This window comes from Talpa occidentalis, unplaced genomic scaffold (assembly GCF_014898055.3).
Source record: "Talpa occidentalis isolate TD23 unplaced genomic scaffold, MPIMG_talOcc4v2.1 talOcc4.11, whole genome shotgun sequence".
NCBI classification, from domain to species: Eukaryota; Metazoa; Chordata; class Mammalia; order Eulipotyphla; family Talpidae; genus Talpa; species Talpa occidentalis.
Window position 1 is genome coordinate 596,304 of NW_023601104.1, and position 24,319 is coordinate 620,622.

The 24,319-nt window shown below is 40.5% G+C and overlaps 1 protein-coding gene across 1 annotated transcript in view; it reads right to left on the reverse strand.

The window, feature by feature from the left end:
* Positions 1-24,319, reverse strand: part of LOC119238388 (S phase cyclin A-associated protein in the endoplasmic reticulum-like) — a 120,771-nt gene that overhangs the window by 39,217 nt on the left and 57,235 nt on the right. Inside the window, exon 3 of the mRNA XM_037502050.2 lies at positions 8,550-8,705. Within this exon, the coding sequence (XP_037357947.1) occupies positions 8,550-8,705 (156 nt within the window). The remainder of the gene's footprint in view (positions 1-8,549; positions 8,706-24,319) is intronic.

Below are 24,319 nucleotides of genomic sequence, written 5' to 3' on the forward strand. Positions count from 1 at the left end.
AATAGAATGCTGTATGTCAGTTATACCTCATTAAAAAAAACCAAACAAACAAACCAAAAAACAGGCTTGAGATGCTCTAACATAAAATTGAATAAGCCCAAGGGCCTTCCTGGTGGCGCAGAGGTTAAAGACAGCACTATCAAGTATCACCAGCGCTGAAGCACCAGTTCGATCCCTGGTCAGCAAGGGAACAGCACACATGGCACAGCAGACCTCTCCTGTCTCCCCTGCTGCTCCCCTCAGCAGTGTATTTCAGTAGATCTGCCTGTTCTGCTCCCCACTCTGTCTCTGATGAAACCTCTCACCCCCATACCTCTGGCTTACATCCCAATTTTTGTATGCATAAATAAATAAATCTTAAAAAAAAAATTGAGTAAGCCCAAGAAATGGGGACCTGGCATAGATGAATGATATACACTGGTATCTGCTAACTCTGTCAATGAACAATTATTCCCTAAGTTCTGATTTTGATTCTAACCAGGTGCTGGGTACCTGGAGGGGAGTTCCTAGGCATTTAGTCTCTTTCCTTAGGGAAATATTTCCATGTGAAGACATAAAACATGTACACAGGACAAGGGAACTAATGGATTGGGAGTTGATAAATATCAAGTAAGAAATATAAAAACTAGGTGCCTATTTCTGAGGTTAGCATTCCTTTGTTTGAATTGGACAGGGTTGGGATAGAAAGGTAAAAGACAAAGGTTCTGGGTCTTCAAATCATGACTACAATCATGACAGAATAAGGTAGCTAAGAACAGCTAACTTTGGGTGAGTGTCAATGAGCTCACCATTTGACATATTAAATTATAAGTTCCTTGTAGAAATTGCCAGTAGGAATTCCATAAGCAAATGTCTATCAGGGCCTAGTTATAAAAACGGCTGTATCCTAACTTACTTGCTTCTAGCTTGATTTCCTTTTTCCTACTATTTTCTTTTGTTCTAATTTCTTCATCATTTAAAAAAATAATTTTTGTAAGTCATCTCAAATCTTTTTGGAATACGGTGGGGTATGTTACGTATATATTACCTACCTATTTAATACATATGTATACATACATGCATATTTACATATAACACCTCAGGCAAATGACAGATGAGTTAGCCCCCAACTATCCCTATCCTGTCCAACACTGTGAGAGAAAAATTATCAAGTTCACGTTTATGTGATAAGGAAACAGGTTTTGAGAAGCTCTCTGCCAATGGTCACAAAACTAAAAGAACAGGAACCACACTCATCATGTTCTAGACTCCTAAAATTGTTTCAACACTATACTACACAAGGGTTTTCCTGCCCCCTCAAAGTCCCTAGAGTCAATGGGAGTCCAATGGCAAGTATATCCTGGAGATTCTGCCTAAGGCTGGCAAGCTTACACATGATGGTACTGCCAGTCTTATTACTTCATTATATCCTCTCCCCTCCAGGAGTGGAAAGTCCCTGCAGGCTGTACCTAAACCTTGGCCTGTGGGCTAGGGCCCAGGCAGCTGCCTTTTTTGGTGTCTAGCCTATGGTAGATACACAATCTTAATTGTCGCAATCAATGGCATGCCCATCTTCTTGTCCCTGTAAGTTGACAAGGACTGTATTACCTGTTGGAATGAATTGTTCAGGAATCTCTATACTAGCAGTTGTCCATTTTGGATACAAAGATAGCAGAGAGATTCCTGTTCCTGTATTCTTCTCACTTTCCAGATCTGAAGGATGTAGACATTCTTCCTTATCATTTGAGCAGCTGTTATGTTTCCTTGAGCAAGGAGGGTGGCTGGGAGATAACTCATGAGGAGAAGTTGAGCCATAGAAAAGGTGCTCAACACAGGTTACTTCCTTTAGTTCTACTTGCTTAGGCCTATTAGGTTTACTACCTTCCCCATCTTGCAATACCAGGAAGCTTTTTGTCCAAGGACAGGGCCTAATGACAACCAAAGATATAGGAGTTAGGAGTGAGTGATGATGCCAAGTACCAGATATGAGACTTCAAAGAGAATAGAAAATGGGTAAGAACAAGATACTGGGAGCACATTTATCTTTAGGGCAGGTTGGAATGTGGCAGATGGTATTTTCCAAACATAACTACAGCAATGCTTCTGGTCCAAATGCTCTTCTAGACCCTTTGCAGTCCCTGCAAGGAGGTGAAGTGCATTTCTCCCCACTAGGGAGCTGGGTGGAACTTTGTGACTGCCTGGACGCCCAGAGCTCAGCGGAAGTGATGCCGCAGGATTTGAGGTCATACAGGGTGGTACTGTTCATCTGGCTCCTCCCTTGTCAGAATGTTCCTTCCTGGAACCTGCCCCCATGCTGTGAGGAAGTCTACCTTAGCCCATGCAGGAAGAGCACTCAGAGAGCTTCCTGGCCAACAGGCAGCATGAATCACAGGTCTGTGTGAACAAGTGCTTAGATGATTCCAGTCTCTGGCCTTCAAGCCTTACAACCACGGCCCCAGACATTTTGGAACAAAGATAAGCTATTCTCTTTGAATCGTGACTGAATTCCTGATATAGCATCTATGAGACTAATAGATTGCTGTTACAAGCCACTAAGTTTGGAGGCAATTTGTTATACAGCCATAGTAACCGGTACAAGAAGAAAAGCAAAGGTCAACGTGCAGGACAGTGAGGCCAGAGAACTTCAGGGGGAAGGGCGGGATCAGAAGATTCTCTATACTGCCAAGGGGCACAGAAGACGAGTACTAGTGGGCAGTAGTGAGGAGACAGATCACAGCTTGGTATAAGAACTTTTTCAGCATTAAACTGATGAATGGCTTAACAGGCTCCTAAAGCAAGTAACGAGTTCCCTGTCAATGGAGATAATAAAAATATCGACTGGATGAAGTTATTGAAGATATTCAACTTTTTTTTTTTTGGGGGACCCTCGCCAGCGGCCGGGGAACGAACCAGCGCTGCAGAGGCTGCGGGCAGCCTTGCAGCCCAGCGCTCAAACGCTGCGCCACCAGGGGAGGCCCGAATCTGAATAAAATAACGGACTGTTATTTTGGTCCTTTCTATTGAACAGAACGTGACAACAGATTAGATTTGGGGTTCCAGAAAGAGAGATGAGAAGAGACAAAGACATTTGAAGCCCGATACCAGGGAGGCTAGTGATACATACGTAAAAAAGAGAAATGATGAAGGTTTAAAAAGAAAGAATTCTTTTCCGTACATTCGTCCCTTGCCTGAATGATGGTCACGGTTCCTCTCACCTTCTATCTCTTCTCTGGAGAGGAGACAGACATGGTAGCGACAGATGCTCCCAAACTGTGAATGTTCTTGGCATGTCAATTCCCTGATAAAGGCTTTCAACGACACCACTGCTCCTGGAGTATGGCAGCAAATCTCTTCACAGGGCTCACACAGTATTTTTACGTTTATTGTTTCATTTGACTCGAAAAATGACTATGTCCATCTCAAAATTCAGTTAAAGACAAAAAATATATAAAATAAAAAATTAAAAAAAAGAATCTGTTTTTTATCTTTTTCTGCGCTGATGTCCTTGCTTAAGCTGTTTTCTCAAGTCTGCACGTTCCAACCTTTCCTATCTTTCAAGGCCCAAGTTACATGTTAGCTGCTCTGGAAAGCAGCTATTTCCTGCAATCAAGAGTGTCCGCTCCCTCCTGTGGACTCCATCAGTGCCGATGTGGTAATAGTAGTCAACACTTCTTAAGCACTGACTATGTGCCAGGCAGTGTGCCAAGTGCTTTCCATGTGCTTTATTCTTCCTCAGCCCTTCTCCTCACCTCATACCATGGTCATCTGTATATGCCTCTTCTTCCCCTACTGACTTACAAGGTCATTGAGGACACGACCGACAGATGAATCATTTCTGCTTTCTCCCCAGCCTAGCACAGGGCCTGGCACAGAGCAAGTGCTACATAAATATTTGTTTAATGAATGAATGAATAATTTAAGCAGGCAGAGTTAAGTTTACCTATGATCAAACAAATGGTTTTCAAGTACCCTTAACCACTTGAGAGCCACTCATTTATATCCACATAATTAATGGGCTAAATTACTACATTCTTATCTTTTCATGACACAGATTTCCAGGGACCTTGGCTAGAATTAACTTGTTAATATGGATTATGGATATGAAAATGAAAATCACAAACACGTAAAACAACATATTTCTTTTTTGGTAAAAATATCGTAGCTTTCAGAAGCCTTCTTCAATCAGAATCAGCGAGGTTTCCAAGGTCCCCTCTTTCTTCTGTGCATCTGTGAGGGCTGTAAATCCTTGCTGTGAATCTACCGCTACACGGCCTCTTGCCTTAGTGCCTTGTTGGGAATACAGCAGGTGACTGCTGATGAAGTGAAAGAAAGGCCTGTTTGGCCACAGTTTGTATCCCTCATTATCGTTCTGCTTCTACTGGCATGGTCAAAGAGTCAGACCCAAAAGACTCTCAGTGAGCACCAGCAAGTAGGGCAGTTGAGCTGCTGCTCTGATATCTGAAAACTATCCTTTTCTTTTTACTTCCATAGGACCAGGAATGGAAAACTGGGAACAGTAAGCAACAGGCATTTCTGAAGTCCTATTATAGATGACTGAATGTTGTTTAAGGGATTAGGAATTACAGTTTCTGAACAACTCCCATATTAAAATTCTGGAGTAATCTTAACATAAAACCAATTCTTTCACCGGCAGATTACAATTTCAATTTTTACTTAAAGAGATGCAAGTAATTGTTCAAAATCAAGTCAGGTACAAAAATCATCAGTTAGTGCTTTCCTCTCCCTTGTTGAGGCAAAGATTAACAGCATCAATTCTGACTCCAAAATCATCTCTCAGAAAACCTAGGCAAAAATGAGAAGATTAAGGGCAAACGGAGAGTAGTACAGAGGCAGACCTGCTATAACAACAATCACAAAGGCTGGGCCCCCGGCAGACTGTGAAGTGTTTACACAGAGCCCTGTGCTATCAATTAGTCCACTTAATTATCTCAGGATCTGCCAGCTCACAAGAGGCAATTCTGAAGGCCCTCTGGCTCCTCTTTGTCTTTTATTCCTGTTGGTGACAAAAGGGCTTTGAGGACAAGCCTTCCTCGACTCTCTGGCTCTGGCTGCCTTGTCCTGGAAGCCAAAACAGGCATTATGGGAATTACTCACCACGTAACAACCACTGCAGAACCCCTCTCCCCTGGCCACAGCTGTGAACTTGTGCAAACTCTACTTAACACATGGACAAAATGCTTTCAACAGATCCCTGCAGTTTAGAAATAAAATTTCTATGAAGAAATGAGAAGTGGTATGAAATGACTGATAAATATTAGAAGTAAACAATTTTGAAGAGGCAGAAAAACTCCCTGGGTCTGGTGGTCCAGCGACGGCCAGGAGATGCTAAAGAACGGAGGGTGAGGGAAGAACGGCATCAGAGTCATTCTCACGATGCTGCTGACATCCCCTGGGCAAAGGAAGCCTGGATATTTTTTCTAGACTAATCCGCTTTTGTGGACTATGAATAGAAATTTGCTGAGCAATTGAGGCTGGAGACTTCCCACTGGGACAAATGGATTAAGAATTGTTAAAAACAACCAAGAGTTAATCATTGATTTATTCAAAGACCAGTTCTATTTCAACAGAGACATTTTTACTTTATTTTTAAAACATGTATGTACATGTGTACACACACACATACACATACCTACTCTGGACTACTGGGATAATCCTTAGGCATGTCTAGGACTAAACTCTTATTTCCCAAGTGTTTCTATTCCCTAATTTGGCCACTATGCCATACACCACTCAAAGTTATAAAAAACTGGAGAGCCATTTTTTTTCTCCGGATTCCTCTTCTGTTCCTCTCCCACAACACTGAGCTGTGTGTTGTCTATCCTTTAGACTTTTACTCCATCGCCTCTCCATTGCCACTGATCCCACAGGTCCTCACTATTACTCACTTAGATGGCACAAGAGCCTCTTTATTATTCCAGAAGGAATAATAAAGCCCCTAGGCTCATGCCATTCCAGACATTTCTACATTTTCAGAAGTGATTATTCCATAACCGAAAATTGATTCTGTTATTCTGTCTCAAACGCTGTCAGTGCCTCTCTGCAGCTCTGGTATCGCTCATCAGGCTCTTGTCTCCCTTTCAGTATCCCAAGAGCTAACATTTAGGAAGCTCGTTCAATACCATATCTCCTGTCACTCTTCTCACCCTGGTGCGCAGTTATCTCAAACTGCACATGACACAACATCCTGCACTTCTAGATGTCTTACTTCAGGTTGCTCCAAAGCAGATCCTGAAACAAAGCAGATCCTGCATCCTTTGGATGCGAAGAGTTTGTGAGGAAATAGAAAAAGGAAGAGGGGTGAGGACAAAACCAGGTAAAGGTGTGTTAGTAAATGGATTACTACAAGGCCTCGCTGAGACACTGTACAGAACATGCCTCAGCACCACACCACTGGGGTTAGCAGCAGTAAGATGCTACCCATCAATTTATTGCTGGAGAGTCCTGCCTGGAGCTGCTAACACCCCTGTACTTCTAGTAAACAGTTACTTGTTCAGAAAACATCCTCAGGCAGAAAAATATAGGAAGCCATTGGCAGGCAACCTCTAGATGGTGAAAAGCACCAATAACACCCGCCTTATGCAGTGCACATTTTATGCCCTTTTCCTCCACTGAATTCTTTCCTCCTCTTATCTTTTGATGCTTTAAGGTTTAGTTTAGGATTGAAGCTCTTCTTTGCCCCCACTGGAAATGCTTCATCTCCTGTACACATTTTCTCCCACTGCAACTTCGTATTGCAGCCATTACTGTACAGTCTGACTCCAGACTGGGCAGTATCTCTAGTACTTACCTTGGTGTCTGGCATAGGGCAGATGCTCAATGTCTAACAGACAAGGATATGACTGTATGTATCAAAGAGAAGAGGCTCCTGTTCCATGTATGTAAATGAGAAAATCTTCAAGGAAATGAAACACATCCCATATTTTGAATAACATAGAATCAAGTGTGTATGAGGGAGCACTGCATCAGGAGGCTGAGCCCGAATTTAAGTTAGTTTGGCTCAGCAGCTTTCTCTAGAAAATTAGTGTCTGTGAATGACCTTTAAGTTTCTTACATGTTTCACAGATTTCAAAAGACCAAAACTGTATGGAAGTGAAAGTTGAAGCTTCCTGTACAATAACTGCACAGGGAAACACATGCATGATATTTATCAGTGCTCATGGAAAGAATAGAGGTGACGAAACCTTAGATCATCGCTGCTGTGTATACAGAGCCAGTGTTGGAAGTGGTTTCTGTGGGTGAGAGGATCACTTCCAGGAAGTGGCCTGGCCACTGCACAGGAGCTGGCTGGGGCAGCATGGCAGCTCCAAGCTGACAACAGCCAATGGCTCCAGGGAACCTGTCACTGCTGCCAGCCTCTGTGCAGTGCGATACACCCAGTTTCACTCAGATCACAGACCCAAAACATTCACTTCCAAGTTCTCATCTAATTCCTGGATGGCAGAGTCTGTCGGCACTTCTAGAAGAAAACAAACTAAGTAGGCACTGAATATAGGCCATGCTTGGCTTCCTTGACACTTCAGGCCACCTTAATCCTCCTAGGAATGTGACTGGGCTAGAGGGATTGGGTAAGACTAGGTGGGGTAAGAAAAACGGACTAAAAGGTTAGGATTATACATTTTAGAAAACCAATTCTCTCACAATTTTCAGAACACAGTCACTGGCATTCTGTGTACACTAAATATAGATGGATATTTCTTTAAGCAGGGAGACCTTAAAAGTTTCAAATAATTCATTTTTTTCCTTGACAAGATGCTAAAAAAAATACCTAATTTATGCTGTGCAATTTTGAAATTAATTCTAAGAAAATTCTTTGGTGGAACATCTCCTATATGCCTGTCAGAAATGTCATATTACTATCAGAAACACTAAATTAGTATTGCGAATAATTCTTGTTTGGTGGGTTGGTAAGAAAAGGACACAAGGGAGGATTTCCCTTGCCCTTCCTACAGAATTTTCACTTTTGAAAAGAGTCCACAGGGTGGGGTGAAGGGTCCAGACAGCCACTAGGTCAGCAGTATTCACTGGCCCATTGGCTATTGTCGTGCGCATGGGTCATATGTGAGTTCAGATTTGCTTTTTGTGGATGGCTCCCTTCCCTTATTCATGGAGGTACTTTAGAGGAAGCGACAGAAGGGAAAATAAATAAACCCAGGAGGCTGTAATTAAAAGCACATGGTCACGGACACTGTGAGGCTGTGCTGTATTGTGTTGTGCTGAGGGTTTGGCTTGATCTGGTCTAGGATTTGTCACTGACTGGCTGACTCGATTCCTTTGGTTCTCAGCGGAAGAGAAACAAGATGACCTCAAGGTTTTCTACCAGCAATAACAGGTTTATGACACCATTAAGAAAAACAGACTCTGGCAGGAGCGTGTACCCAGGAAAAATGAGAAATGGAAGCCAAGTCCTATTGGGAAGCCAACAGGACAGAGGAAGGACAAAGAGGAAGAGGCCAAGAGCAATGTGTCTCTATGAAATGACCCTATTTCAGGCAAAATTCAAGAGATACTTCAAAAGTTGAGTCTAAAGTGACATCACGTAGAGACCTTACCTTCTGGTGACAGCAAAGCAGAGTGTACACATCCCATGTAAGAGACCTGAAGCATGCTGCAGAAATTCAGTCATCTTGGGGTTGTCATCCACTGGGCCTTGCACAGACAGGAAGCAGCCACAGAGCTTGTCAATCAGGCCTATGTTCACCATGTAGCTAATGTGGGGAGAAATGTGTGTTAGTAATCTGTGCAGGCCACAACATTTCACCTTCAAAGATAAATCTTACCAAACAATGAAGCAAACATAACACAGGTTTATGTAAAGCACCTCAAGTAGTAATTTCCTTAGATTTAATCCTGAGTGATCACTATTTCTGTAAGTTATTCTTTTCTATCTTCTCTCTTCTGGTTATTTTGATGCTATTTTTTAAAGAAAGATTAAGGAAAATACTATCTGATGGTCGTTACTGTTCTAAAGAATCTGATGATAGTTGCAATGATTCATAATGACCTCTACAGTCTTGAAGAGAAGTACTTTTGAAAGTATGAGGGAGTCAAATTCACCAGAATCCAGGAATTCTGAAAATAATATATCACCCAGATACTCCTGTTTTCTTAAACTTCTAATGCTAGTTGTAGGTTCTCTACTTTTAAAAATTCTATCACCATTAAGAATATAACAAACAGTGGGGATCTAATGCTTTCTATTATAAAAAGTATCAGTCCTGAGAGTTGCCAATAACATTTAAGAAGTTATTTTCATCTTTTCAGTCCATTAAACAGTTTTCTCTAGTTCTTTCTTAAGCTGGACCAACAAAAGTAGCTCTTTTATTAGTCCACAAAACAACAATCACTGAAAGTAATATTTCAACACTATAAATGACCTTGTAGATAAATCTGCTATAGCTAGAGATTTTATGCCTTTTCAGTACTGCTGCCTTAGGAAAAGGATAAGAATACAAAATACACCAGCTCTGAAAATCAAACACCTAAACTTTGAGTATTATATGCTAAGGAATTGATACTTTTGCTCCTCAGTGGATTAGAATCTGTATCACTAGTCATTTACCAGTACATCTTTTTGTAAAAGGAAGGAAAATCTGATGAATAATTCATATTTGGAGCGTCTTACAAGGTTAATACCTAAAAGGTGCACGATACACCAGAAGATGTACCCTGAGCTACCGAGCATCTATTACCATTTTAAAATTGGGAAGTATGAAATGTTGGCCACCAGACCTATTCTCTTACAATGAAGGAAACTGAGGGACATACACATGCATATAATAAGTCTTACTATAAACTGACTTAATAGAATTAGACCTTTAAAATCTACTTATATTGCCACAGAACTTTTCAATTTAGAAAATGTTTTTATATTAATCATCTCAATCAATTACCCCAAAGATCCCCAAAGGGAGGCCTCAGTGACAGCTTTGGTGTTTGACTGCCCAGCACATTCTGTTCTCCTATTCCTGGGGTGCTGGCTGGTTTGTTTAATATAGAGCCTCTTCCCCCTTCCCCCACCCCACTGAAGGCAGGAGCAACATGCCTCAGGAGAATCAAGAGTGTTCATTATTTTGGCTGTCACAGAGTTCCAGGAATGGGTAAATGACCTCACTACTAACCAGTATCGTCTATGGGATTAATATATGACCCTAGGAAGAATCTCTCTCCACTGGGGAAATCTAAACTAAAAGGGGTGAGTTGGGGCTTCCCGGTTACATGGAGAACATACGTTTATAAAATGAAGTCAAGCAGAGAAAGCAGAACTGAGAAAAGAGATAAAGCCACAGGGGATAACTGGAGCCTTAGCATCTGGCTCCAAACTCTGACTTTTCCACTGACATAAGCCATTTTACCATCCTTTTTTTTCTTTTGTCTTAAGTTATCTTGACTTAAGATTCTAAAAGGGCTCTAACCATAGAAAGCAGAAAATTATTTTTTCTTATTAGTAAAGTAATAAAGGCTCATTACGGTAATTTATTTAACATATAGTACAGAAAAAAAGAAGAGGCAGCATAAAAATTGTCCAGAATTTCACCAATGATAACCACGGTTTGATGTTTCCTTTCGTGTTTTTCTATCTCTACAACTCTTTTTGTTTTCCCTTGCAAAGTCTTACACAGTTTTTCTCAATCTAAATTTTGCTGATTATATCTGTGTGGTATCATTTAATATATTTTTTGAACTATGTATTTCCTGTAAAATACTATAGATTCTAGAGGTCTGATTACATACATAAACATCACTTTTTAATGGCTGAATTACAATATACAGTGAAATATTTCTGGAATTTTTGCTAGTTTTCAATATTCACCATTACAAACCATTTGTGATATTTGTGGGAAATAAGCTAGTTGTGTACAATTTATAAATGTTTGCCAAATTTCAATTGCTTTCTAGCAATACAGACACACACACACATTTTCTTTATACATTCATCTGTCATAGGTGGACTTGGAAACAACTAATATAAAGAACATATTAGTTGTTTCCAAGTCTTGGTTACTATAAATGACAAAATTAAAATGGGCGTACCGATACCTTTTTGAGTTAGTGATTTTATTTCCATTGGATACACATCCAAAAGTGGAACTGAATAATTTTATATTAATTCTATTTTTTATTTTTCGAGGCACATACTGTTTTTCATAGTGGTTGTATGAATGAACATTCCCACTAAAAGTGCACAACATTTTCCCTCCCATCCTTGACAACATTTTTATTTTTTATTTTTTTCACAATATTTGCTTCCCCACCCCCTCAGGTGCAGTCCCCATAGAATTTCCTTCCCCAGTGCACCCGTGCACCATCACCTCAGTCCCCTGTGCTCCTCCTTCCTCCCTCTAATCTCTCTCCCTCCTCCTCCCCTGCAGGATGTCTCTGATTTATAATGGTCTGTTTTTGCTTTGTTGTGCTTTGTACTGTTGTTACTATTTTTTTTTTACACTGATATCTTATCTGGTTCCCCTATATTCCTGCTATAAGTGAAACCATCTGATATTTTTCTTACTCCTTCTGGCTATTCACTGAGCATAATTCTTTCTAGCACCATCCATGTTGCTGTGAATGACATTAGTTTATCTTTTTTGAAGGCCAAATAGTATTCCATTGTGTATATATACCACATCTTCTTGATCCAGTCATCTATTTTTGGGCATTTGGGTTGTTTCCAGGTTTTACCTATTGTAAATAGTGCTGGAATAAACATAGGGGTACAGGTGTTCTTTTGAATCACTGTTTTTGTGTCCTTTGGGTAGATCCCTGGGAGTGGAATATTGACATTTTTTAATCTCATTTTGTGACACAGCCATTCTGACAGGTGTGAGGGGGATCTCATTGTGGTTTTGATTAGCATTTCCACTTTCCTGTGACTGGTAATGCTAAGCATCTTTTCACGTACCTATTGGCTGGAAAAGTGTTTATTTAGGTCCTTTGCCCATACTTTAATTGGATTATTTGGGCCTTGGTTTTTTGCTATAGAGTTGTAGAGGTTCATTAAATATTTTGGATATTAACCTGTTATCAGGTATATGATTTGCAAATATTTTCTACCATTCTGTAGGATACCATTTCATTTTTTTTTTTTTTAAGATTTATTTATTTATTTATACAAGCACTGGGTACAGTCAGAAGCACGGGAGGGTGAGAGGATTCACCAGAGACAGAGCAGGGAACAGAACAGGCAGACTGATGAAATACACTGCTGAGGGGAGTAGCGGGCGGCAGGAGAGGTCTGCGCGCCATGTGGGACCCTCGACAGTGCCCGGGGATCGAACCGGTGCTGCCGAGGCTGCAGGCAGCTTTGCAGCCCAGTGCTCAACTGCTGCGCCACCAGGGGAGGCCCAGGATACCATTTCATTTTGTTGACTGCTTTCTTTTCAGTACAGATCCTTTTTAGTTTGATATAGTCCCACTTGTGAATGTTCCCTTCTGTAGCTTGAGCTTTTGGTGTCACCTCTAAAGTATCATTGCCAAAACCAATGCCAATGTTTTCTTCTAGGAGTCTTACAGTTTCGGGTCTTATTTCACTCTTTTGCAAATGAATATCCAGGTTTCCAACATCATTTATTGAAAAGACTGTCTTTCTCATGGAGTATTGTAGGCTCCTTTGTCAAAAAATTTTTTTCCAAAGATTTATTTATTTATTTATACAAGCACTGGGTACAGTCAGAAGCGTGGGAGGGTGAGAGGATTCACCAGAGCCAGAGCGGGGAACAGAGCAGGCAGACTGATGAAGTACACTCTGAGGGGAGCAGCAGGCGTGGCAGGAGAGGTCTGCGCGCCATGTGGGACCCTCGCAGTGGCCGGGGATGGAACCGGTGCTGCAGAGGCTGTGGGCAGCTTCGCAGCCCAGCGCTCAACCCCTGCGCTGCCAGGGGAGGCCCTGTCAAATAATTCTTGATTGTATATGCATGGGTTTATTTCTGGGCTCTCGATTCTGTTCCATCGGTCTATGTGTCTTTTTGTACACCAAAAACATGCTGTTTTGATAACAATGTCTTTGTAATAAACAGTAGTGTCTGAGACCTCATCTGCGGGGGATATGTTCCAAGACTTCCTGGATGGCAGAACCTATAGACAGTACCAAACTAGATATATACTGTTTTATCTATTCATGCATACTCATGACTAAGTTTCATTTATAAATTAGTCACGGTAAAATTAACAACAATAACTAATAATAAAATAGAAGAATTTAAACAACATATAGTAACAAAAATTATGTGGTCTCTCTATTTTGCTCTCAAAATATCTTTTTTTTTTAAAGTTTTTTTTTTTTTTAAAGATTTATTTATTTATTTATTTATACAAGCACTGGGTACAGTCAGAAGCGTGGGAGGGTGAGAGAATTCACCAGAGCCAGAGCGGGGAGCAGAGCAGGCAGAAGGACCGAAGTACACTGCTGAGGGGAGCAGCGGGCGGCAGGAGAGGTCTGCGCGCCATGTGGGACCCTCCTCCAGTGGCTGGGGAGCAGCCAGGGATCGAACTGGTGCTGCAGAGGCTGTGGGCAGCTTTGCAACCCAGCGCTCAACCGCTGCGCCACCGGGGAGGCCCTTTTTCCAAAATATTTTAACTTGCATTTTGGTTTATCACTCATTCTTTTTTTAAATAAATATATATATATATTTAAGATTTATTTATTTATACAAGAACTGGGGTACAGGCCAGAAGTGCCGGAGGGTGAGAGGGTTCACCAGAGTCAGAGCGGAGAACAGAACAGGCAGACTGACGAAATACACTGCTGAGGGGAGCAGTGGATGAGACAGGAGAGGTGTGCTGTGCCATGTGGGGTCACCTCCCAGGCCCGGGATTCAACTCCCGCAGCAGAGGCTGTGGATAGCTTCACAGTGCTGTGCTTAACCATTTATGCCACCATGGAGGCCCATAATGTCTCCTTTTATTTAAAATTTTACATATTTGGGTTTCTTTCTCTCCTTCCCTCTCTTCTGCACTCTGATCTAGCTAAATGTTTGTCCATTTTTTCCCAAAGGGCCAACTCTTTGCTTTCTTAACCTTTTAAAACATTTTCCTATTCTTTGTTTACTTCTGTAATCTTTCTCATTTCCTTCATTCTACCTTTGGGCTTAGTTTATTCTTTTTCTAATTTCTTTTTTTTTTTTTTAAGAGGCATGTATTTTATTCATTTATTTGTTTGTTTGTTTATACATGCACTGGGTACAGTCAGAAGCGCGGGAGGGTGAGAGAATTCACCAGAGCCAGAGCGGGGAGCAGAACAGGCAGAAGGACTGAAGTACACTGCTGAGGGCAGCAGCGGGCAGCAGGAGAGGTCTGCGCGCCATGTGGGACCCTCCTCCGGTGGCCGGGGAGCAGCCGGGGATAGAACCAGCACCGCAGAGGCCGCGGGCAGCTTCGCAACCCAGCGCTCAACCGCTGTGCCACCGGGGAGGCCCTCTTTTTCTAATTTCTTGAGGTATATAGCTAAGTTGTTTATTACTGATCATTCGTTTTCCTTGATGTATGTGGTTACTGCTATAAGCTTCGGTCTTATAACTGCTTTTGTTGCATTCCATAATATTGGGATGTTGTGTTTTTATTTTCTTTTGTCTCCAAGTATACTTTCACTTCCCTTTTGATTTCTTTAGTCCACTGATTGTTCAAGACTGTGCTATTTAATGTCCATAATTTTGTAAAATTTACAGCTTTCTTCCTGTTGTTATTCTAATTTCATAGCATTTGACTAGAAAAGATAATTGATATAATTAGATATATTTACTTATACAAGAACCAGGGTATAGGCCAGATGCGCGGGATGGTGAGAGGATTCACCAGAGACAGAGTGGGGAACAGAACAGGCAGATTGACTGAAATACACTGCTGAGGGGAGCAGTGGGCGAGAGAGGAGAGGTCTGCTGCGCTGTGTGGGACCCTTGCTGGCCGGCTGGGATCGAACCAGTGCTGCAGAGACTGCGGACAGCTTCACAGCACTGTGCTTAACCCACCTGTGCCACCAGGGGAGGCCTAACTGATATAATTTCTATGTTGAATTTGTTAAGACATGTTTTGTGGTCTAACATCTGATCCATCCTAGAAAATATTCCATGTGAATTTGAGAAGTTAGTTTTCTGTTTCTGTTGGACAGAATGTTTTACATATGTCTATGAGGTCCTTTGGTTTACAGTGTTTAAATCTGCTTCCTCATTGATTTTCTGGAAGATATATCCCTATGGGTTTGTTTTTTTTTTGTGGTGAGATCTTAAAAGTTCCCAACTATCACTGTATTGCTGTTTATTTCTCTTTTTTTCTGCTAGTATGTTCTTTGGGTTCTCTGATGTTGGGTGCATAACTGTTTACCATTGTGAGAACTTTGTTGATTGACCTATTTATCATCTAGCTTAAAAATCTAGTTTATTGGATATAAATATATCTACTTCTGCTTTCTTCAGGGCAGCATTTTTTGGAAGCAAATTTTCCAAATATCTTCATTCTCAGTCTATGCCTATCCTTAAAATTAGAGTGAGTCTCTTGTCAGCAGCACAATTTTTGAGCTGTCTCTCTATGTCTTTTGACTGGAGAATTAACTTACATTTAAAGTAATAATTGATAGGTAGGAACTAACTATTGCTACTTTGTTAATTGTTTTTTTTTCACAGTTTTGTAGCTCTCCTGTTCTTTGCTTCTTCCTACTGTTTTCCTTCTTGATTTGATAAATTTTTTGTGGCAGTATGCTTTGACACATTAATCTTTTATGTGTCTACTACATATTTTCCTTTGTGGTTAACGTCTGGCTAAAATAAATTTATAACATCCTATTTTAAGTTGGTAACAGCTTTGATAGCATAAAGGAACTCTATACTTTTACCTGTTCTCCCACTTCAGGTTACTGATGTCACAATTTGCATCTTTTTAATAGTTTGCTTTCAGTAACAAATTACTATAGCTACGGTTATTTTTAATGCATCTGATCTTTAACTTATAGAGTTGTAAGTGAATTATGTACCTCCACTACAGTAGTAGAGAATCTGATTTTGATTACATATTATATTATCAGTGAATATTACTTATCCAAATGTCTTTTGTGATGTCACTTATCAACTGTTTGTTTCAGCTTGAAAGCCCTTTAGCATTTCCTGTAAGGTAAGTCTAGTGATGATGAACTTCTTCAGCTTTTGTTTGTTTGGGAAAGTATTTCTCCTTCATCACTGAAGGAACAGATAGCATTCTTGGGTGACAGTCCACGCCACACCCCGATATTTGGAAGACTCCATTGGAGAGGGCCATAGGTTGGGCTTCACAATCAGGTTGCCTGCTGGCTGTGCTCTGCTTTGGGCAAGGTAGCTGCCTGGGTTCTTTGATTGGAAACGGCCTCCACTTGTACCCAAGAGTTGGCTAGGACTAGAAGCCATGCTCCTTTTTGAGATGGGGCTAATAGTTATGCTCTGGAGCTGCCCAGGGTTTCTATTTCAGTTTTCCTGGCTATGCAGGGTGACAGGCTATGAGCAACAGTCGGGTAGGGCTGCTGGCCCTGCCTAAGCAGGGCTGTAGGACGGGCTTTGTAGCTGCCTGGGTTCTCTGATTAGATTTCCTGGTAGTTAGTACTGGAAGTTACACTGAGTAGTTGGGCAGGATTGTGAATATTTGCTTCTCTGCCTGGGTGGGGCAAAGGACAGGATTTATGACCAGATGGCCCAGTGACTAAAAACCCAAATGAGGCAGAATTGCCAACTGAAATTCTGGGCCAGACAGGGCTATGAGCTTTACTGTGTAGATGGGCAGAACAGCTGCGAGGCTTTTCTACGTGGGTACCACTGCATCAGGGACCCATTTTACAAAGATCTGAGCGCTGATGCCGCCATCCCTGCCTTCCTTTCTGCCTTTCTATTTGATCACCAGTGGTTGAGCCCTGCAGATTCCTACAGAAATCCCCATTAAGTATTTCTCAAGCGGGTCTCCTGGAAGGTGCCCTGCAATGCCAGTGGAGCTGGATGTCCACACTGGGCTCTTCCCATTTGAGAAACCATAGGGATGAGGGAGCACCTCTCTGCAGCACTGTGCTGGCCTGGGGGAGGGGCTGTGAGGTCAGAATGCAGCTGCTCCTTTCACACTTCTAATGTGCTCCTTCTTAGTCTCTGAGGTCCAAATGTGGTGCTTCAATCTCACACACCCCTGAATTCTGAGATTTTCACATTGAGATTTGGGTTATAATCCCAAAATACAATCTTAAATGCTGAAATTCCAAAAATCAAAATACCTGAAGTTTAAAATTCTGTTTAAAATTCTTTACAAGACATGGATGGCGCTGGAAGGGATCATGCTCAGAGAAATAAGTCAGAAAGAAAAAGAAAAATACTGGATGGTCTCACTCATAGCAGGAATCTAGAAAACTTAAATAAGGGACCAGGAAAATGAATAACTATAAGAAAGTGAAAATCAAAATCAACAAACAACTATGAACCAGAGACACTTTCTGGGGGGTGAGGGGTGGGAGGGGAGGGATTGGGGTCAAAATGGGGGGGGGGTTGCAATTGTATGGGGAATATAAAAATAAAATTTATTATTTAAAAAAAATAAAAAAAATTAAAAAAAAATAAAATTCTTTACAAGATATTTACTTACATTTTTTAAAGGGGGATTTATTTGAGAAAGTATAAAAATATGATAACACTTCATAAGTCACTTAATGCAATAAAACACATATCAAGAGAAATTTTTCTTTCACAAATGCAGATGTAATCTCTTACTGAGGAACTGTCAATGTTTTTATAAACACAGAGTATGCTTACACACAAAGTCAACACTGTGATTATGCACTTTTATGGATTCAAAATTGCAAAAGTGCACAAAATGAATTACAACTCTCCAAAAGTCTTTATATAATTTATACCTCCACTATTGGAAATGATCCTGAGGTAAAATACATAGCATAGTAAATTGTAAAAAATAAATCACTACAATTGAAATTAGTAAAAAAAAAAAAAAAAGACAAACTTAAAGAAGAACAAATAAAAGAAAAACTAAAAAGAAAAATGACATAGGAAAAAGCGTATTACAGGGATGGGCAATTTGCACGGAGGTAGTCCATAAGAGGTGGCCATATTTCATGACCATTAACTGCATTTTAAAGTTTTGCTGCTTCTCCCCCCTTTAAGATGTGGCTCTCCATGAGTACATTTTCACATTCATCTTTGACATGATGCTGCTCTTTTTGAAACTCCTCTATGGTTTGACAGGCCTCTACAAGAGCATTTCCCTATTACACTTTCCATCTTCAATGCCAGGCTTCTGTGTTGTTCTGGGGATGTGGTGGTCTGTTCTGCATGTACTCAATTACAGACCATGGAAGTGGTGGGAGTAATACTGGTGACTGAACAGCCATGCTGTTTGTCTATTTGTCTTTCTATCTTACTGTGCACATATACTTATTTTTGAATGTGTCAGGAACTTCACTGATTTCTTCAGGCAAATTCAAGTTTAAGTTATTAAAGCTACTGGAATCTCATCATGATTTATTTTTATGAATTAAGACCCTTAATATAAATTTTTTTTTGATTTATTTTTAAATGAAAGTTTTCATTGTTGCCAGAATCCCATAGGGGATTATGGTCAGTCCACTCATCTGAATTTCCTGCCACAGTGGGTTAAATTGGAGAAAGTAAACTTTATTGGTAACACCTTGAAAGCTGCCTTTAGAAACCTTGAGTTTACCTAATTACAAATTGGTCATTATGGTTTGGAGGTTCAATTGAAATCCCTTTTTTCTACAAAGTTCACTAACTCTTCAAATAATATTTATAAAATGCTTTACCTTTTCCAGTCATTAATACTTAGATGAGCAGAAGAGTTCTAGAATTTTTGGATCCAAAAGGCACATGAATTACATATAGCTTATAGAAAACAATGGGGACAGTTTTGAAAGTGTGAGCCATTATTCAAATTGCAACATCTATTAGTTTTTCTATGCTGGATTTGGTGGTGAGTATACGAAGTCTTTGACTTGTTTGACAGTTATATCACTGACCAAAAAATAGTTCCCACGTAATGTGTTTTGTAACACTGGAGGAACCTCTATATCAGCAAGTGTCTTTGGGCCAGAAGTTTGCTGAGGTTGTCAGATTCTATTTCTTCTCTAATGAAGGGAATTCTTGAAGACAAGCAAAACATTATGTGGAAAGGAGCAGAGGTCATACACAACTGACTAATTTGGCAGGAGAGAGTTCTAGTATTTTCTATCTGTTTTTTTTCACCTCTTCTCAGGTTTCAGGATTTCTACACTTGGGACTGTGATTTTGGGGATTTCAGACTTTGGGAATTTTGCCCCAATTTCAACATTAGGGATTATGGTATTCAGGAATGTATGTTTGGGATTATAACTGACATTGTTCACAATGGGTATCTTCTTTATAGATAACTCTGCTAGTTGGTCTTCTTATGAGGGGACTGAAGTAAGGAACAACTTATGTCATCATCTGTTCTATGACATAACCAGTTCCACAGATCTTGTAAATAGAGGATTACTACAGAGAATCAAATCAATACTGCTTTTGACAACCAGGAGCATCACCTGGAGCGTTTGCCTTCCATGTAATAGTACAGCACGGTTACTATACTATTGTATTTTAGCATATCTCTCTCACATCTTAGCAAAGTTCTGGAGGATAGAAGAACAGATCAAGGTCAGCAGGGTTAGATTCCTCAGAGGCATCTCTTTCTGGTTTCTGGATAGCTGCCCTCTGGCTGCTTCTTAACATGGTAGTCTCTCTGTGCATGTGCCTAATGTTCTTAAATATGGAGTTTTTACAACTGAAAAAAGTTCATAACTCCAAAATAGTAAAAATGGCCAGGGAACACTTAAAAAAATCATCGCTAATATAAAAATGAAATATTATTTTCACCTTTTAGTTTGGCTAAGACTCAAAAAGAATGATGATAACCAATACTGTCTAGGTTGCGGGTACAACATTTTTATGTAGGCAAATTTGGCAATATGAAGTAAGACCCTTAATATAAACTTTTTCGAGGCAGGGCTCCATAAATTATTAAAGCGCACCCCACTGAAGAGCACAGGTGCAGTTTTCTTCTAGCCCTGATGAGCTACAGTTGTGGTTCCCTGGAACCTGCCAGCCCAGGAGCCTGCCCTGACTTCAATGTTAGTCCAGTCTGGACAGCAGCAGGGCTTTTCCCCTTTTATATCAGGCTCCAGGATATTGGAAATGGGCTTAAGAATGGACCGATTTGATTGCAGCTTAACCAGCACCAATCAAACAGCTGGGTTTGGCGCACTACCCCTACTTGGATTCCTAGTGTTCAGTTACAAAGTCTAACTGGTGCTGCTCCCCCAACACTTCCTGTGCCAGTTATGCAGACAGAGGATAGTAAAGGATCATAAACCTCCCAGTATGATGGGAGCTCCCATGGACACCAATCAACTAAAAGGACCAACTAGGTTGAAAAGGTGGGCCTCCTGGAGAGTACTGAAGCCAGGCTCTAACTGGCTTGTGTAGAGTGTGGAAGAGGGTTTGAAAAGGAGAGAGCCGGAGAGGCAGTCGGATTCACCTGGAAGACCTTCACTGAGCTGCAACACTGAACCCTAAACTCTGGGACCATGCCTTCACAGATCTGACCTCAGACTCAACTCTGACGTTGCCTGCTGAAAGACACCATAGGTCCCATGCTGGGTGTTCCTAAAGGAGTCAGTTGCTGTAGGCTTTAAGCCAGCATCTCTGAGAGCTATAACACTGGCCCCTGCCTCTGACACACCCGGCACCACCCGCTGGCGCTGGTGCCTTTGGTGCCGTCTGGTCTGGTGTCCAGTGCTGCCCGGCCTGGCCTTTGATGGTTGTTGCTGTGGTGCCAATTCTGCCGAGAACTTTGAGACCTTTGTCACCTTCAACCTTTGAGACCTTCGAGCTCTTCCTGACCTGAGAACTTCGTGACTCAACCTTTAAACCATTCCTACTGCTTCTGCCTCTGCTAACATTTTTCTCTTTCCTAACTTCTCTCTTCTTTGTAAATAAACCCTGTTGTTGCTGAACCTTGAGCCTGAGCTGTGTCCTGCAATGGCAGGAGTAAGCACATGGTGAGACCCACCAACTGTGACATTTTGCACACGCCCCCACCCAAAGCCTTTCATGGTTACACTTTGACTCAGAAATTCTACTTTCAACATTTATTCAAAGAAAGTAATCAGTTGCAGGGATAGGTAAGTGTACAAATATGTTCTCCACAGTTATCTGTAATAGTAAAAAACTAAAATAAAACTACCTGTAATAGCAAATTACTTGAAGCAAATCATTGCCATACAATGAAAGCAATCAATGCCATATACTTGGAAAGCCACCAAATATTAATTTTCAAGTTTCTATTGATTTGGAAAAATGAATTAAAAAATCACGTGGCAAAGATATGCATACATATTACATTATTTTTAGAAAATAACCACGTATATGTGCACCAAAACCAAAACCATAACGAACCCAGTGATTTTCTTTGGGTAGTGAGATTAAGAAAATTTTTGTTTTAAAAAATATCCAGGGTGTTCTTCTGTTTTCTAAGTTACTTCTCATTGGGCACATACCACTTTTATAATTAGGAAAAAGGTTATTTTGAAAAGGGAAAGAGGGATAGGGTGGCTTCCTGCTATTGCAAGAAAGTCTGAACAACTTATAGTACCATCAATTAAATGAAGCTGATAAACTGAGAGAGGTCTATAAGGCAGAATCAATATCTGCTAAAGATTCAATTGTGAGGTCTGTGAGGAGACTTTCTTTGACAATGATCAACTGATGGATTAAATAACTGAATTGAGTAATGGTGCCACTGATAAGGACAGAGGACACACAAAAAGGAGCTTTTCTGGGTAGAAAAATTATGCATTCAGTTTTAAACTTCTGGAGCCTGATGTGCCTGTGGTATATCCTGATACCTAGGTAGGTGGCAATGGTCTGTTTGTCAGAAAAATAGTAGGCTAGAATACAGCTTGATAACTTCTTGAACATAGGCCTATGCTTGATAATTTTTGATTGATTTCCAGAAGGCTTGTATCAGTCTCCTGGATTTATCTATTTGCCTCTTGGTTAAATAGTTTGATTTCCCTGTTTTGAGAGACAAATATCAATTTCTAACTGGACATGATAAAAAGAATTATATTACAGTAAAAGATCACTAATAGTCAAAGCAATCCTGTGAAAAAAAGAAAGCTGGAGGCATCACATGTTATTTCAAACTGTGTAACATGTGTAACAGTTTCAAACTTATTTCAAACTATTACAAAGATATAGTAATCAAAACAGTATGGTACTGGCATAAAAACAGACACATAAATGGAACAGAATCAAGAGGACAGAACCCATCCATACATGTCAACTAATATTTAACAAGGGAATGAAGATATTCAACGGGGAAAGGATAGTCTCATTAATAAGTGGTGCTTAGAAAACTGAATACTCACTTGCAAAAGATAACTTAGGGAAATAACTCCATGATTGGTTTTGGCAATAGTTTTTTGGATAGTAACCAAAAACACAAGCAAGTAGACCAGGTCAAATTAAAAAGTTTTTGCACAACAAAAGCAACCACCAGCAAAATGAAGAGGCTAGGGCCTCCCCTGTGGCGCAGCGGTTGAGTGCTGGGCTGTGAAGCTGCCCGCAGCTTCTGCAGCGCAGGTTTGATCCCTGGCCGAGGGTCCCACATGGCCACATGGCGCACAGTCCTCTCCTGCTGTGCCCGCTGCTCCTCTCAGCAGTGTACCTCGGTTCTTCTGCCTGTTCTGCTCCCCCACTCTGGCTCTGGTGAATTCTCTCACCCTCCTGCGCTTCTGACTGTACCCGGTGCTTGTATAAATAAATAAATAAATCTTTAAAAAAAAAATGACGAGGGTAACCAACAGAATGGGAGAATGTATCTTTAAAGTACATACCTAATCAGGGATTAATATTGAAAATATACACTGAACCTTTAAAACGCAATAGCAAAGAGCTAAATTAGCAAAATCCAGTTAAAAAGGCAGACATAGGACCCAAATAGATATTTTTCTTAAACACATAAAAAATGGCCACAGGTACACAAAGAGGTGCTCAACAGTAGTAATCATAAGGGAAATGCAAATCCAAGCCAAAATGAGATACTACTCTCACACATCACTGAAGTTATCAAAAAGACGGTAAATAACAACTATGTCGTAAGAGGGGCGTTCCTCTACCCTCTTCGTGGGAATGTAGACTGGTGTTGCCACTATGGAAAACTATAGAAATTAAAAACAATTAATAAAGATACCATATGAACCATCAATTTATTTTGGGTATATGTCTGAAGGAAATCAGTCACTATTTCGAAGAGACAGCTGTACTCTCATGTCCACTGCAGCATTTTAAAAGCCAAGACAAGGGAACAACTCAGGTGTTCACCAGCGGGTGAGTGGATATAATAAAAGTAGGGTGTGTATATATTTGTATGCATACATATGTGCATATACATATATCCACACACACACAACAGTACTCTTCAGACATCAGAGGACGGAAATCCTGCTGTTTGTAATAATATGGATGATCCTGGAGGGCATTATATTGAGTGAAGGAAATTAGACAATTATCACAGGATCTCATTTATATGTGGAATCTGAAAAAGTTAAACTTGGAATAGACGAGAACAGAATTGGGCTGGAGTGGAGGGCCGGAGGGAGGCGGGTGATGAGAAGGAGATGTCAAAGGGTACTAATAAGTTCTGGGGTTGTGATATAAGGAATGGTGACTCTATAGTCAACAGTCCTGTACTGTATACTTGGAAACCGTTAAGAGAGTAGCTCTTTAACGTGTCACCACACACGAGGTATATGTGAGGTGATGGTAGTGTTCAATAACCTTATTGTGTAATCACTTTATAATATTGTGTAATCACTTTATAATATGGATATCAAATCATCACATTGTACACCTTAAATATACACAATATTATATGCCAACTATACCAATAAAGATGAAAAACAGAACTGTCTCTTCAGAGTTGGCCCATTTCCCGAACAAATTTCAAATAGGCATTTTAGCTTGTTTACTGCTATCCTATAAACCATGTTGCTTTCCTAGAACTATGCTAAACACTGTGACTGCCAATCTTTTCATTTTATAGAAAAAATTCTGACGCTTGATAGCCAAATGATGCTATTTGGATATTCTGTAGTAGGTGTTTTTATTTTTGTTTTTGTGTCCCAGGACCTGTGTGTGTCTGGCACAAAGTGAGCACAGACGATCACACTTTGGTAAATATTTCTGAGAATCCTTTAGATCTAGAAACTTGGCTGAATCATGTAAGATAGTAAGTGCTGTCATGATCTCATCTCTGTCAGAAAACTTCCACCTCTCCTCTGCCA